A 15,104-nucleotide genomic window follows, 5' to 3' on the forward strand; every position below is an offset into this window, starting at 1 on the left:
GCAGAAAAGTGTTCCACTGATTTTATATACCACATTTTGTTTATTATTCATCTGTTGGTGGACACTAGGGTTGCTTCCACTTTGGGGTATTGCAAATACTTCTATTATGAAGACTGGTGTACAAATATCTATTTGAGTCCATGCTTTCGATTCTTTTGGGTACTGTTCTAGTTTGCTAGTTGTGGGAATGCTATATACCTGAAGCAGAACAGCTTTTAAAAAGGGGGATTTATCACATTGCAAGTTTTCAGTTCTAAGGCTGTGAAAATGTCTCAATTAAAGAAGTCTATAAAAATGTCCAAGGGCGGGCCACGGTGGCTCAGTAGGCAGAGTTCTTGCCTGCAATGCCAGAGACCCGGGTTTGATTCCCGGTGCCTGCCCATGTTAAAAAAAAAAAAAAAAAAAAAAAAAAAAATGTCCAAATTAAGGCACCAAAAAGAAGTTACTTTGGATGAAGAAAGGCCAATGAAGTTCAGGGTTTCTGTCGCAACTGGAAGGGCACATGGCAAACATGGTAACATCTGCTAGCTTTTTCTCCAGGCTTCTTGTTTCATGAAGCTCCCCCAGGGGTGTTTTCCTTTTTCATCTCCAAAGGTCTCTAGCTGCATGGGCTCTTATGGTTCTCATGGCTCTCTTGCTCTCTTACTCTCTAGGTTTTCCAAAATGGTTCCCTATTTTAAAGGATTCCAGTAAATTAATCAAGATCCGCCTGGAATGGGTAGAGTCACATCTCCCTCTCTCTAATCAAAGGTAAGGTGTGTCACATCTCTGTGGAGATAATCTAATTAAGCTTCCAACCTACAGTACTGAATAGGGATTAAAAGGAATGGCTGCCTCCACAAGAGGGATCAGGATTAATACATAGCTTTTCTAGGGAACATAATCCTTTCAAACCAGCACAGGTACATACCAAGAAATAGAGCTGCCAGGTCACTATGGTATTTCTATTTCCAACCTTCTGAGGAACCACCAAACTGATTTCCACACAGATGCTCCTTTCTACAGTGCCTCCAGCAACATATAGGGATTCCTATTTTTCTGTGTCTTCACTAATACTTATTCTCAGGTTTTTAAAAAATAGCCATCCTAGTGGATGTGAAGTGATATCTCATTGTGGTTTTCATTTGGATTTCCCTGATAACTAGTGGTGCTGAGCATCTTTTCAAATTCTTATGGGTCATTTGTATATTTTCCTTCTAGAAATGTCTACTCAAGTATTTTGTACATTTTAAAACTGGATCATTTGACCTTTTGTTCTTGTACTGTGGCAGCCCTTTATATATTCTATATATTAAAACTTTATCAAATCTATGGAAGAAACCCATACTCTTAGGAGAAAATAATTCTCAAATGGCTAGGAGAGTATCTAGCCAGCTCCATCAGAGACAGTTCTATGGTTCCTGGGCCTGACAGCCTATGGATGAAATTCTGCTACCTGGAGCTGATACAGTACCTCAAGTAGAGGTACCACAGGTGGAGGAGGCTATGATGGTTAATTTCATGTGCCGAGTTGGTTTGGTTATAATGTCCAGTTGTTTGGTCAAGTAAGCACTGACCTAATTACTACTGTCACTGTGTCAGTATTTTACAGATGGATTAGCATCAGTTAGTTGATTGCATCTACAATCAAGATTTCTCTGAGCAATGAGGGAGGTCTCCTTATCCAATCAATTGGGGGTCTTCAAGCAGAACTGAGGATTTTAGAAGTCAGAAAGAAGAATTTCTGCCTCTTTTCTGCCAGAACCTGGAGAGAACCTAGGGAAGCCAAGAGATGAAAGCCTGCACTGAAGAAGCAAAGTGGGGAACCACACACAAACACAGCAACAGTTCCCGAGCTCTGCTGAAAGCAACAGAGCTCAGGAACAAGGGACCAGCAGATACTTGTGAGAGGCAATGGTTTCTTGTAAAGATCTTGTGAGAGGCAATGGTTTCTTAGACCCTACACCAAAGCATAAGTAAATAAGTAAGTAAATAAATAAATAAATAAATGGAACCTCCACAAAATTAAAAACTTTTGTGCTTCAAAGGACTTTATCAATAAAATGAAAAGGCAACCTACTCAGTGGAAGAAAGTATTTGGAAAGCACTTATCAGTAAGGGTTTAATATCCAGAATGTAAAAAGAAATCCTATAGCTCAACAATAAAAAGACAAACAGCGCAATTAAAACATGGGCAAAAGACTTGAACAGACATTTTTCCAAAGAGGAAACACAAATGGCTGAAAAGCACAGGAAAAATGGCTCAACATCATTAGCCATTACTAAAACCACAATGAGATATCATTTCACACCTACTATCAGCCACCGTGCTGGTCTGAAACTGTTGTGTACCCCAGAAAAGCCATGTTCTTTAATCCTCATTCAATAGTGCTGTACGGGAGCTTTCTGATTATCCATGCAGATGTGACCCACCCAATTGTGGGTGGTAACTTCTGATTAGATGGCTTCCATGGAGATGGGTCTCCGCCCATTCAAGGTGGGATTGCTTACAGGAGCCCTTTAAGAGGGTACCATTTTGGAAAAAGCTTTAGAGCCCACAAAGTCAGAGAACTTTGGAGATGAACAAGGAAAACACCCTCGGGGGAGCTTCATGAAACAAGAAGTCTGGAGAGAAAACTAGCAGATGTTGCCATGTTTGCCACATGCCTTTCCAGTTGAGAGAGAAACTCTGAACGTCATCTGCCTTCTTGAACCAAGGTTTCTTTCCCTGGATGCCTTAGATTGAAATTTTCTATAGCCTTGCTTTAATTTGAACATTTTCACAGCCTTAAAACATGTAAACTTGCAACTTAATAAATTCCCCTTTTTAAAAGCCATTCCATTTCCGGTATATCGCATTCTGGCAGCTTGCAAACTAGAACAGCCACTAGTAAAATAATAATAATAATAATAACAACAACAGAAAACTACCAGTGTTGGAGAGTATGCTGGTTTGAAAGGAAGTGTGCCCCCTAAAAAAAGCCATGTTTTAATATAAATCCCATTTCATAAAGGTAGAATAATCTCTATTCAATACTGTATGTTTGAAACTGTAATGAGATCATCTCCCTGGATGATGTGATTTAGTCAAGAATGGTTGTTAAACTGGATTAGGGGATGACATGTCTCCACCCATTTGAGTGGGTCTTGATTAGTTTCTGAAGTCCTATAAAAGAAGAAATATTTTGGAGAATGAGAGATTCAGAGAGAGCAACACTATGAAGCAGAGAGTCCACTAACCAGTGACCTTTGGAGATGAAGAAGGAAAACGCCTCCCGGGGAGCTTCATGAAGCCAGAAGCCAGGAGAAAAAGCTAGCAGATGATGCCATATTCGCCACGTGCCCTTCCAGCCAAGAGAGAAGCCCTGACTGTGTTTGCCATGTGCCTTCTCACTTGAGAGAGAAACCCTGAACTTCATCGGCCTTCTTGAACCAAGGTATCTTTCCCTGGATGCCTTTGATTGGACATTTCTATAGACTTGTTTTAATTGGGACATTTTCTCGGCCTTAGAACTGTAAACTAGCAACTCATTAAATTCCCCTTGTTAAAAGCCATTCCGTTTCTGGTATATTGCATTCCGGCAGCTAGCAAACTAGAACAGAGAGGATGTAGAGAAATAAGAACACTCACTCACTGCTGGTGGCAATGTAAGATGGTGTAACCACTGTGGAAGATAGTTTGGCAACTCCTCAGGAATCTAAGTATAGAATTAACATATGATCTGACAATCCCACTACTAGGTATATACCCAGAACAACTGAAAGCAGGGACTTAAACTGATATTTACACACTGATGTTCATAACAGCATTATTCCCAACTGAAAAAAGATGGAAAAAACCCAAGTGTCCATCAGTTGATGAATGGATAAACAAAATGTCATATATACATAAAGCAGAATATTATTCAGCCATAAAAAGGAATGAAGTTCTGATGTATAAGACAACAGGATGAACCTTGAAGACATTATGTTGAGTAATATAAGCCAGACATAAAAGGACAAATACTATTTGACCCCACTGTTACAAACTAATTATAGTAAGCAAATTCATAGAATTAGAATCTAGAATACAAGTTACCAGGAGATACAGGTTAGAGAATGGGAAGTTGATGCATAACTTACAGAATTTTGATTTATGCTGATGGTAAAAGGTTTGGAAATGGATGGTGGTGATGGTGGCACATTATTGTGAGTGTAATAAACAGAACTGAACTATATAGGTGCATGTGATTAAAACGGGAAATTTTAGGTTGTATATACTACTAGAATAAAAATTAAAAGATAAAACATAGTACTGTTTGACACAATGGACCCTATTGTAGACAATGGGCTATACTTAATAGTATAAGAAGGTTCTTCCATGGATTATAACAAGTGTACAATACTAATGTTATGTGGTAATAATAAGATGGTATATTGGAAAAATACACCTAATATAAATAATGAACGCCAGATAGAACTATTTTAATAATATTTCCTCAACTTAGTTAACAAAGGTAACTACTGTTAAAAAAGTTGTACAATTATTTAAAAAGTGCTATTCATCAGTTGTAACAAATGTTTCACATCAATGCAAGGTGTTGATGGTAGGATGGTGTATGGGAATCCTGTACTTTATATATGATTGTTCTGTAAACTCGCAACTTCTCTAATAAAAAAAAAGAGAAAACTTCATACAATACAAAACAAAACAAAAAAACCTTGTAACCTGTTCTGGTACTGAAATCTTTCAAATAACCAGGAATAAAAATAAGTTATCCCAAATACCCTATACCCTTAATTCATGTGTCCCTGTGGAACAGCCCTATTCAAAATGTTCCAGATGGCTTGGAAAGATTAAATAGATGCGCTCTAAGCCATGTTAATTAAGAGAAATGTCATAAGACAAAACCATAACCACAACCCCCAGCTGAATAGGATTTGTAAAATCAGCCACACACACCCAGTCTAATTACAATGAGATATTTTTAAAGAAGCTGTCCTGTTTTTGCATGTAGGCATATAAAGTCAAGAATTAAATGCAATACATTTAGCATCTACTTGTCCAAAGCATGTGGGAAGTTAGAAAAAATGATGAAGATCTGGGCCCTGCACTCAAAGACATTTTAATTAGAATCAATATGAGGCAAATCACGGTAAGGGTAATAAAGGGTAATAAAGGAGAAGAAATCATGTTTAGAGTCACTTAATTACTTCTTTATCTAAAACAACATCCTCATACATCTTGAGTTACAAAACAAAAAATAAAATATTACTTGCTATTTCTCAAATACTGAAAAAAAATTTTATTTCTAAATCCAAAAATAAGGTGTTATTATAAAAAGGTTATGTTTGAATTCCAAAAAATATAGTAAGTGAAAAGTCACTCAGAATCCCATCTCCCAAGGACAACCATTTACTATTTTAATTTAAATAGAAGAATTAAAAATTAATATAGATAAGAAGGGAAAAAACAGAGATTTGAGAAAGAATACTGATAGTAGAAAGAGAATTAATGTAAAAAGAAAGAAATAAAAATAACCTTTGTGAATTCTATATAAAAGTCCCAAACCTGTGATAAAGATATGAGAAACTTCTGATGTATTTTAATGTAGCAGAAACATTCTAAAAGAATAACTTATGACTTAAACCACCTAGTTTGGGTTTGTTACTCATCAGTGTTCTATCACATGGTGAGGAAAATAATGTGGAATTTCAGAACTGGTCATATTAGTGTAGTAGAGTCAAATTATCTTGAAGATTCCATATAATGTTAGTAAATAAAGAGCTGCTGAGTTAGTTTTACTGGCTTCATGATGTTCCACTGCACATCATGTATCTTGAACTAGTCTCACTGATGAGCATTTAAGTGCTCTCCACGGCTGTTATAAACAGTGCTCCAGTGAACCTTTTTATACGTACATCAAAGTTTGGATTCTGCCTGCAAGGAAAAATTATCTAGCTTTATAGAGCAGATAAAATAAAGTTAGCACTTTTACTGTTCGTTTAAACGAGTAAGATGGCATTTCAGATCAGACTTGCTGGAAGTGAGCCTCAATACAATTGTTGAAGGGGGGGCGATTCTATGGCCTGAAGTGTTGATCATGCATTTAAACAACAGTAACTACATGTTACGGTGTTCCACTGAATGAACATCATGTATCTTGAACTAGTCTCACTGATGAACATTTAAGTGCTTTCCACTGCTGTTATAAACACTACAAAAACTATTAAAACATCACCAAAAGTCTTTATTTTTTATTAGTTCAAATAAAAATAAATTTTGCTTGACCCTAGTAGTCTATAACAGGTCAGACAGTAGACAGTAGTGATGCAAAGAACCCCTATTTAATCAAGCCCTAAAGTAATGTTCTTTACTCTAAGGCTCTGCAAGAAAATTTCCCTCCCAGAATGGTTTCACTGTTCAACTTGAAAAAAACAAAAATTTAAGAGCTAAAGGGAGGAAGGTGATAACAAATGGCTAAGAAATGCTGGCTACCAATGGGGAACTATTTGTGAGCTTGAAATGAAATGTGAAACATGTTAAAGTTCTGACTCAGTTATATGCAGGTCATATAATTTAAATTGAAGTTTCAAGGAGGAATTAAAATCCCAGGAACTGTTTCAAAGACGTGATCAATTTGGATATTATTTCATCTTCTCTTTTACACCAGAGCTAAGTACTCCCCGGCCTGTGGGCCTGTCCCTGCCTTTAAGAACAATGTGTGTTCTGTGGCCTCTACAGGCTACCAGGAACAAGGATAAAATAGCAACAAAATACAAAGACAAATACACCTCCTTATTACATCCATGATTGTGTTCCTCTTTTTACAATATAAGATTATGTATGCAAACACTCAGCTCACACTTAGCAGGCAAATAGCAGTCCCCTTCCTCTCCATCCCAAATATTTTTCTTGTATTTCTAAGTTGTTTGTCCAGGTTTATATTCTATCATATATGCAGTTAATCTTTTTTTCTTCTGCTGTCCCAACATTTCTGGACATTTTTCCCTAATACTCTCTGGAATATTATACTCATAAAGACTCAAATCTAGCAAAGCACTTTCAGTTTTGAAGTTTTATGATTAGGTGAAAAGAGACTCTAATGCAGAGGTCGGCAACTTTTCCTGTAAAAGGCTATCAGATAGTAAATATTTCAGGCTTTGTAGGCACAGGCTCTGTCACATATTCTTTACAACCTCTTAAAAAGTGTAAAAACCAAAGGGCTGTGGGCCAAATCAACCACCATGGTTTGTCAATTCCTCCTCTAAATGGTCAGCTTACTTTTATCCCTTTTTCTTTCTGATTATTTTATTCCCCCTTGAAACATCAATTTAAATTATATGATCTGCATATAACTAAATCAGAGCTTTAACACATTTCATATTTCTAGTTCTCCATTTCACTACATCCTATTCTTACAATTTTAGAAGATATGGTAAAAAAAAAAATTAAATAATTAACAGAAACAGGAAAATAATGAGTAAAAATAAAGAACTGAAGGGCAGTACAATGGTGGCTCAGTGGCAAGAATTCTCACCTGCTGAGCCAGAGACCCAGGTTCGATTCCTGGAGTCTGTACATGCCAAAAAAAAGAATAAAGAACTGGAAAAGCCAAAACATCTAAACAATAATGGGATGGATCAAGAGGCACTTTAATAGAAGTGACATCTGCACAATGGAAACAGACATGACTAACAATGAATTAAAATTTTATCAGAATGAAAGTTCTAAAAAGACATGGGAAATAAGTGATCAAATCAAACCTGGCTATTGGAGCCTCCCCTCAAACCTGTCTCAACGTCTATGCCTGATGCCTACCTGAAGAGGTCCCCCTGGGAGGAGAGTGGCTTTAGGCAACTAGATCTTCTGGCCTCTTCCTACTCTACATAAATCCATCTCTCACAGTGCTTCCATAAACCATCCCTTGAAATAACCATCTCATCATGATAGCTCCCCATGACAGCGCCCCACCACCACCACCACCACACGCACATACCTTTAAAGCCCTTCCCATAGTCCACAAAATAATGTCCACACTCCTTGGTAGGGCAGGAAAGACTTACATAAGCCCCATACCTCATCCTCTCCATAAGCCAGTTTCACAAACAAAAATGTCACCTCCGGCACGAATTAAAATGAAGGGTCCAAGACTCCACCCTCTCCCCGATATTGATTCCTACCTTCCCAGGTAGAACTTGGGAAACTACATGTTAAAAGTGCCCCAGGTGACAGAACCAGGATGCCAGAGGTCCACACTCTGAGAAATAAGTCTTCAGGGGGATTGCTCAATTCTTTTTCCTCACAGTAGACCACTTTTCCCACCCCTAGGTCTCCTCTTCACCTTTTCAGCCTCCCTCTTCAATCAGAAAAGCCAATAGATTTTTAATTCAATAGTTTACTGACTGCTCTGCATATGCACTGCACACCAAACTGAACTTCACGTGCAGTTTTCTTTGCCTGGAATGCCTTTTCTACTTGTTGAGATCCTTCCTGTTGTCTAAGGCTAGGTCCAAATGCGTGTGCCATGAGTTCTCCCCCAGGCAGAATCTAATGTCTTTCCTCCAAACTGTACCATATTTTGTTTATTACTTAAAATGTTTCAACTATACCCCCTAGAGTGCACAAATTAGTACCTCTGAAAGGTTTTGAATTGAATTTGTTTCTAAAACCTGTTGAGACACTCTACAACCTATATTATCCCAAATTGAGCTCTTCAAAGATACATTTAGAGATTCCAACATGTTAAATAATAGTTGGTAGGACTTGCAAAATGGCAAAAGGATCAGTTTTTGTTTTATGTTGCTGGGTCTTAGAAGGCAGGGTTTTTTGAAAAAAGTTGAACCAAAATGCCTTTAGGAAGGCGGCTAAGAGGATACTGTTTTTGTCAAAGACCCCACCACTTATTCATTCATTAATGTTATCAGGCTACAGATTTTGAGCTTATGATCCCTACTTGGCTGCTAAAGCAGAAACTAAAAACTTACAAATGTACACATCCATGCTAGCTCTAAAAAACCAAGGAAAGTGAAGATGTACATAAAAAAAAGAGAAATGAGGGAATGAAAACAATAAAATGATCAACTGAGAAAATGAAAACACCACCAATAAATAGGAAGAAATTATAATTGCATGACGTAAAACCTCTCAAAAAAAACTGCAAAGGGAAATCTTCTTAAAAATAACAATTTTCACAGAAAAATCAACAGGCTTCATATAAAGTTTTATGAAGTGGTATTAACGTTGAGATTTGAACATGGGTTTTGCAAGAAGAAACTTCCAAGGGAAAATATTATTAATTCTAACAGGTGTTATATAAATACAATAGTGATTCCTTTTCAGATGCTTATTTGAACTTCTGACTTAAAGTTTTAGTCAGACTTCATTATAATCTTTTGGCTAAATTACTCTTCATATCACTCTAAGTTTTTTACTTGCTAATTCAAATGGAAAAAAATTACTGGAAATTAAACAAAAGATGTGAGTTGGGTTCTTTCTCTTCTGCCTTCTTTGGTACTGTAAACTTCAGCTTTACACAGCAGAAGCGGATTGGGCTTCATCTTTCACTGCCTTCTACTAAACTCTACATCAGACGGATGAAGTGTATTCCACAGCCCACAGAGTTCTCAAATCCCACCGCTCACTGATGAAGCACAGTGGGATTAATTATAACAAATGAGTTGTATATCATTTTATAAATTTGGAATTATTAATCTCTCAGTCATTTACAGCCTACTCTCAATTCCAGATGGGAACTTGCAGGAGAAGAAGCTAAGATACAAAATGCAGCAGTAAATGCCCAAGTGACAGATTTATCTCCTGCAGCAACTTCTTTGATCGCTGCAGGATTTATGTAACAAACATTCAAGACCCAAAGAAAGCAAAACTATTTATCTAAAATACTCTTGATCTGCCCGGCCTGAAACTACCTGTTTTAATAAAGGAAACCAACATTTATGACTTGTAAATGTTGTTTATCTTGCACTGGAGGACAAACTGGGAAGCTTATTGTGAAATAGATCACTAGAAGGAGAAATCTCGAGTTAAAATTAGTTGACTCCTGAATTGAATGTTTTGCTGCCTTCAGACATCAAAGAAAACCGACATAACTCATCAGGTAAAAGCAGCAGGAAAGCACAGTTTTGTTTTTTAATTAAACATACCACCCAAAGAGGACGATCAAATACCAACCAATGGCAAAAAAGTTGTGGGAGAAGGCCTCTCTTCCAACAGGAATGCCCAAACACAGGCAAATGTCCATCCCTGCCCTCTCCTCTGCATTAAAAACCCGCTAACAACTTTTCCAAGCTTTATAGCCAGAGAAGCATTTCAACTTCCCTTCACTTAATAAAGCATGCAGGTTCGCTGACTCTGTGCTCCCAAACTCCCTTAAAAACCTGCTCTTTGAGGTTTCCGATTTCCTTCCAGATGGTTCCTCAAAAATCTCGACTCCGCAGGCCACCTTTTGCTCCCCCAACCCCTTCCCGGGCACCTTAACCTTTTCCACCCCCACCCGCCCCTCCCTAGGGGCCTGGCCACATTCCCTCACCCCCCACTCCCACCCACCGCTCTCCGCACCCCTCGCGCCTCGTGGACCTGCTTCCTCAAGCCCTCACCTCGGGCCGTATCTTCTTTCCACCCCAGAGCCCACCCCCGACACCGCAACCCTCTCCTTCCGCGGACGCTCTCGCAGGCGCCTCCCGCACGGCCTCTGCCCTCGGAGGTCTGGGGGGAAGGAGGCCCCTTATCCCAGCCACGCCCCCCACGAATAATGGGTGACATGGCGGCTCACTCCCCCACCCACCCTCACCGCCCCACTCCTCTGTAGGGCCTGGGGCAGCCTCGCTCACCCACACGAACAGGCTGTCTGAGAGCAAATACTGGGCCACGTCGCGGGCCCGGGGACCCCCAGCGCTCGGCCGGGCCGGTGCGGGCAGCTTTGACTGCAGCTGGTCCGTTAGCTGGGCCGACTCGGCCGACCCGGGCCCGGCCTCGGGCTGGCTGAGGGCGCGGTAGGCGCTGACGATGGTGCCGAGCAGAGCCAGGCCGCTGAGGCCCGTGTAGGTGCGGAGGCTTGGCCAGGGAAAGCGCTCGAGGAAGAGCAGAGGCATGGCGGCAGCGGCAGCCTCACGACCCCAGGCCTCCCCGCGTTGCAGCCGAGTCCCCGCGGGAGGCTCGAGAACAGCGCCCCGGGGTTCTGGCGTCGCTGTTGCCGCCGCCGCCGCCACCCCGGGCCGGGCCGGGCAGCTCCTGGCCGCTCCGCCCCGCACCGCTCCCGCTGCTGCCCCTGCCGGCGCGGAAGAGCCTCGGCGGGCCCCGGACGGGCTGTCGCCCCCAGTGGAGCGCTGGCGGGACGGGAGAGAGGGCGCGGCCTTCGTCCCCCGCCCCCAGCCGTCGCCCCGCCGCCTCGCGGGCGAAGGACTAGGTCGCAAGCCCTGCGGCTCAGCACCAAGCTTCATCCTTCGCCTACACCCCGGCTCGGCTTGGGCCGCGGCAGCGGAGAGAGCACGCTCCGGGCCAATCCGAGACTTGACACAGGCCTCTCGGAGCTGACGGGCGGCCTGGCCCTTGGCCCAGGCCCAGTGGCCGGCCCGCCAGACGCTGGGGAGCCCCCCGGACACTTGCCCCTTTGTTTCCTCCATCCTCTAAAGCAGGGTGTCCCCCAGGACCCTTGGTATTTATGGAATAATAGAGGCCCTGACCACGAAAGCAAGAATATTATGGAAGTTTCTCTCCAATAAAGTTACCTCAAGTGTTTCTGCTGTTTACTAATAACCGCTAGCAGAATCTGAAACGAACCTAATTTGGTACGAAATAAAATGTGTTCCTCATACAGTGCTGGGAAGAATGTAAAATGGTGCTACCACTTTGGAAGTCTGGCAGTTCCTCAAATAGTTAAACATAGAGTTACCACTTAAACCAGCAGTTCCACACTTTTTGAAGTTTATACCCAAGAGAAATGAAAACATATGTTCGCTTGTACACAGATATTCATATCAGCATTGTTTATAATAGCAAAAGATGGAAATTACCCAAATGTCTATCAACTGATGGATAAACAAAATGCAGTGTATCTATGCAGTGGATTATTATTCCACCTTAAAAAGGAGTGAAGTTTTGATACATGCCTCATGGATTGAAAATATGCTAAGTGAAAGAATGCGACACAAAATACCATATATGGGCAGGCCATGGTGGCTCAGCAGGCAGGGTTTTCACCTGCCATGCTGGAGGCCCTGTTTCTTCTCCCAGTGCCTAGTCATGTGAAAAAAAAAAAAAAAGACCATATATTGTTTAATTAATTAAATGAAACGTCTAGAATAGGCAGATCTATAGAGACAGAAAGTAGAGTAGTGGTTGCTTAGGGCTTTGGGGGGAGGGGTGGGGGAGAAAGTGACAGCTCAAGGGCACAGGTGGCTTTTTGGGGTGATGAAAATGTCCTAATATTGTAGTACTATTTGCACAACTCTATGAATATACTAAAAACCACTGAGTTGTACGCTTTAAATTGGATGAATTGTATGGTATGTGAGCTATATTTCAGTAAAGGCGTTGTAAAAAAAGTCACCTAAAGAAAAATGTGTTATTTAGGGTCTTATTCTACATATCCCCAAGACCTATAAATAGTGCCTGAGTATAGTAGATGCTCAGTAAATATTTGTTCAACCTTACAAACCTTCAAAACAAAAGGACTAAATTATCTTTAAGGTCTTTCTCAAGTCTAATAGTCTATTAATTAGAAAATAAGAAAAGATCTCTTGAGGTTGTTACCATCCACTGTGGAATTTAAGAAGCATCCAGTTAAAGGGGGCCTTCCATAGAACAACAGTTTGGCTTTACTGGGGGTCAACTACACACACAATGCTTTCTTATATGAAGTCTATATGCTTATTAGACTTCAGTTCCCTTTGATTCTATAGCCAAGGTAATTTGATTAAAATGCTAAACTTTCAACTTTATTGATAAAATGATGGAAAGCTTTCTTTTGGAAAAATGAGGATAGTTAACTTTCTAAGGAGGTGTTACATTACAAGATTTGAGCCCCAAACATTTTTTTAAAAGGCTTACTGACATAATTCACAAACCGTACAACTCATCCATTTAGACTGAACAAAATGGTTTGTAGTCTATCCATTCACACTGTTCTAACAACCATCACTGGTCAATTTTAGGAAATTTTCATTACCCCTAAAAGAAACCTAGTGTTAGCTCTCACCCCTTACCCACCTACCCTACCCCACCCCACCCCCCACCCAAATATCCCCAATAATTCTTAAACCACAGTTTGGGGTTGGTTTTACAATGGTGATTTATTAACTTACAATTTACACTTCTTAGGCTGTGAAAATGTCCAACTCAAGGAATCAACTGGACAATACCTGGACTCTGAAGACAGGCTGCTGGCCTCTAGGCCTCCTTTGCCACTATGACAAGGCATATGGAGACAGCTGCTGGTCCTTCTCTCCAGGGTTTCATTGCTTCAGTGGCTTCCACTCAGCTGCTCTGAATTTCATCTCCTAGCTTCTGTATGTTTTATCCTCTTATAAAGGCCTCCAGTAGGATTAAGACCTAGCTTGAATAAGGTGGGCCACATCTCAACTGAAATAACCTAATCAAAAGGTCCCACCTACAATAGACGTACATTCACAGGAGTGGATCAAAAGAACATGGCCTTCACTGCCCTTTCCCTCTCTACATGGGACATGATTCCCAGGGGTGTAAACCTTCCTGGCAACGTGGGACAGAAATCCTAGCATGAGCTGAGACTCAGCATCAAGGGATTGAGAAAACCTTCACAACCAAAAGGGGTGAGAGAGTAACGAGTCAAAATAAAGTGTCAATGGCTGACAAATTCCAAACCGAGTTGAGAGGTTATCCTGGAGGTTATTCTTACGCATTAAATAGATACCATCTTTTTAGTTAAGGCATAACAGAGAGTTTGGAGGGAAGTGCCTGAAAATTTAGAGCTGTGTTCCAGTAGCCATGTTTCTTGAAGATTATTGTATAATGATACAGCTTTTGCAATGTGACTGTGTGATTGTGAAAACCTTGTCTGATGCTCCTTTTATCTACCTGATGAACAGATGAGTAAAACATATGGATTAAAAATAAATAAATAATAGGGGGAACAAATGTCAAAATAAATTTAGTAGATTGAAATGCTAGTGATCAATGAATGGGAGGAGTAAGGGGTATGGTATGTATGAATTTTTTTGTTTTTATTTCCTTTTCTGAATTGATGCAAATGTTCTAAGAAATGATCATGATGAAGAATATACAACTATGTGATAAAAAAAAGAATGCTCATATTGTATGTTGATTGGTTTTATTAATAAAAATAAAAAATTAAATTTAAAAAAAGAACATGGCCTTTTCTGGGGTACATAACAGCTTCTAACTACCACACACTAATTGGTGATCCATATTCCATCCAAACACAGGCAATCACAAAACACTAAGCATTAAACTTGAAAAAGAAACAAATTCTGGCACCATCATAAGGGGCTACTGTCAGTAGATTGACCTTAAAATATAATATTCCAATATTTTGAATTTCAAAGTGCTTGTCTTTGAACTATACTGAGATATCCACTACTTCCTAAGTGTTAAAAAAAAAAAAAGCTTTAGTCAACTTATTCTCTGGAATGATTTTGTAAAGAGCTTAATATCAATTTTTTACTTTTGTCTAAGACTACATAAAAATTACAGTCTAATTTCATTTAGAAGCTTGAACTTTCTGAAAAACCTATGAAACAGGTAAAATTAACCAAACTATGTAAGGCTATTTTTACTTGCATTTTGAAAGAATTTAAAAGTTTTTCTCAGGATTTTACTAGGATAATTATTTGTTCTACCAACATTTTCACTGTCCCACTCCAAGAACATAACCAAGTTTTACACATCCCTATCTCAAAGATATCTTGAAAGGCTGGAAACCACTCAACCAATGCTCAATGCTTCTGGGTCTTTCTAAGTGTATCCCACACCATGAGAGGAACAGGGGAGAAAGCAGAACACAAGAATGGACCACACCCAAAGGACTACCTGTGTCAGCTGAGTCCCAGTCCCGAGCCCCAAGTGCAGCAAGGTTTCCAGTGGCTGATCCGGCCTGGGTGAGTGGAGAAGAGTTTGTGATGGAAGAACC

General features: G+C 40.1%; 1 protein-coding gene across 2 annotated transcripts in view; it reads right to left on the minus strand.

Annotated features, from left to right (window-relative positions):
- The window catches only part of AMFR (autocrine motility factor receptor), a 67,627-nt gene extending 56,402 nt beyond the window's left edge, over window positions 1–11,225 (minus strand). Inside the window, exon 1 of one of the 2 annotated variants that reach the window (XM_077132491.1) lies at window positions 10,810–11,225. In XM_077132491.1, the coding sequence (XP_076988606.1) occupies window positions 10,810–11,070 (261 nt within the window). In that variant the 5' untranslated portion in view covers window positions 11,071–11,225. Of the gene's footprint in view, window positions 1–10,575; window positions 10,595–10,809 lie in introns of those variants that run through there. The other variant, XM_077132492.1, reaches the window with a different exon arrangement.
- Window positions 11,226–15,104: the final 3,879 nt, after the last annotated feature.

This window comes from Tamandua tetradactyla, chromosome 16 (assembly GCF_023851605.1).
Source record: "Tamandua tetradactyla isolate mTamTet1 chromosome 16, mTamTet1.pri, whole genome shotgun sequence".
Classification (NCBI taxonomy): Eukaryota; Metazoa; Chordata; class Mammalia; order Pilosa; family Myrmecophagidae; genus Tamandua; species Tamandua tetradactyla.